General features: G+C 51.5%; 1 protein-coding gene across 1 annotated transcript in view; it reads right to left on the bottom strand.

The window, feature by feature from the left end:
- Nucleotides 1-2,250, bottom strand: part of MYO9B (myosin IXB) — a 119,482-nt gene that overhangs the window by 52,650 nt on the left and 64,582 nt on the right. The window contains exon 8 of the mRNA XM_011925897.1: nucleotides 1,714-1,888. Within this exon, the coding sequence (XP_011781287.1) occupies nucleotides 1,714-1,888 (175 nt within the window). The remainder of the gene's footprint in view (nucleotides 1-1,713; nucleotides 1,889-2,250) is intronic.

Below are 2,250 nucleotides of genomic sequence, written 5' to 3'. Positions count from 1 at the left end.
CCTGTCTCATAAAAAAATAAAAAAGAAAAGGAGGAGACAGGACTGAGAGATGAGAGATGGAGACACAGAGGGAAGAAGTCCATGTGAAGAGGGAGGCAGGGACTGCAGTGATGTGGCCAAAAGCCAAGGAAAGTCTGGACCCCCAGAAGCTGGAAGAGGCAAGGAAGGGTCCTCCCTTGGAGCCTCTGGAGGCAGCACAGCTCTGCCGACACTTTGACTTTAGACTTCCAGCTTCCAGAACCATAAGATAATAGATTTCTGTGGTTTTAAGAATTCCACCTCCTGGGTTCAAACGATTCTCCTGCCTCAGCCTCCCAAGTAGCTGGAATTATAGGCACCCGCCACTATGCCTGGCTAATTTTTGTAGTTTTAGTAGAGATGGGGTTTTGCCATGTTGGCCAGGCTGGTTAAAAATTTTTTTGTAGAGACGGAATCTTTTTTTTTTTTTGAGACAGAGTCTTGGTCTGTCACCCAGGCTGGAGTGCAGTGGCGTGATCTCCGCTCCGCCTCCCAGGTTCAAGCGATTCTCCTGTCTCAGCCTCCCGAGTAGCTGGGATTACAGGTATCCGCCACCATGCCTGGCTAATTTTTGTATTTTCAGTAGAGACGAGGTTTCACCATGTTGGCCAGGCTGGTCTCCCAACTCCTGACCTCAGGTGATCTGCCTGCCTCGGCCTCCCAAAGTGCTGGGATTACAGGCGTAAGCCACTGTGCCCGGCCAAGATGGACTCTTTCTATGTTGCCCAGGCTGGTCTTAAACTCCTGGACTCAAGAGCCCACCTGGCTTGTAGTGATCCCTTAGGGGAGCCACAGGAAAGTAGTTCAGTACGTGTCACGTGACTTCACTGACTACAACTGGGTGACCCAGAATGAGGCACCTTATTGACCTCCCTGTCTGCCTTCACGGTGCCCTGCGGACTGCGGGGATGAGGGGGGAAGGCTCAGAAGTGAGTTCAGAGCCCGGCAGCATCTGGGTCCCAGTTCCATACACTGCACTGCCATTGTTCAGGCTGGAGTGCAGTGACATGATCACAGCTCACTGCAGCCTCGACCTCCTAGGCTCAAGCGATGTTCCTGCCTCAGCCTCCTGAGTAGCTAGGGTCACAGGTATGCCCCACCATGCCCGGCCCCGGTCTCTATTTTCTAGACACAGGTCCATAATCCTTTGCTGAAAACTCCTGGCGGATGTGCCTCAAGTGTACAAATTAATCACGTGTTGATGTTTTCACAGTGAAGTGTTTGTGCATTTTGCACACACAAGCTTGGGTTTTGTGGTCAAGTGAAACTGAATAGACACAAGTTCTCAGGACAAGGCCTGGTGTGGTGGCACATGCCTGTAATCCCAGTACTCTGGGATGCCGAGGTGGGAAGATCCCTTGAGCTCAAGAGTTCGAGACCAGCCTGGACAATGTAAGGAAACCCTGTTGCTACAAAGAAATAGAAAAATTAGCCGGGCATGGTGGTGTGACCCTGTAGTCGCAACTACTGGAGAGGCTCACGTCGGGGGATCACCTGAGCCCAGGAGGTCGAGGCTGCAGTGAGCTATGATTGCACCACTACACTCCAGCCTGGGTGACAGTGTGAGATCCTGTCTCAAAAATAAAAAGGAGTTTTTGGGAAAGTCTGGATTTGGGGTAAGGCTCTGGGGGCTGCAGAACCCGACCCAGTGCCCATGTGTAGATGTGCCGGGACGGATGGGGTGTGGACACTCACTTGCTCTCCTCGTCCAGCAAGTAGAAGAGGCCTGTGGGCTTCTTGCTGATGAGATGGATGCAGCCGACATTGTCTGTGTAGCCGATGTTGTGCCACGTGATCCCCTCGCCCTGATACTCCTCCTGCAGGGGTGGTGTGGGGTCAGTAAGTTTCTTATCTCCCAGATATATAATATCTACATAACATGTATTGCATACAGGTCAAGTATCCCTAATCTGAAAATCTGAAATGCTTCAAAATCGGAAGCTTTTTAAATTGATGCGTGGCTTAAAATTAATTCTAATAGAGCAGGGCACGGTGGCTCATGCCTGTAATCCCAGCACTTTGGGAGGCCAAGGTGGGTTGATCACCTGAGGTCAGGAGTTTGGGAACAGCTTGACCAACAGAGTGAAACGGGCGGATCACGCGGATCACGAGGTCAGGAGATCGAGACCATCCTGGCTAACACTGTGAAACCCCGTCTCTACTAAAAAAATACAAAAAACTAGCTGGGCGAGGTGGCAGGCGCCTGTAGTCCCAGCTACTCGGGAGGCTGAG

Source organism: Colobus angolensis, unplaced genomic scaffold (assembly GCF_000951035.1).
Source record: "Colobus angolensis palliatus isolate OR3802 unplaced genomic scaffold, Cang.pa_1.0 Scaffold66, whole genome shotgun sequence".
NCBI classification, from domain to species: Eukaryota; Metazoa; Chordata; class Mammalia; order Primates; family Cercopithecidae; genus Colobus; species Colobus angolensis.
This window is presented reverse-complemented; position numbering and strand designations above follow the sequence as displayed.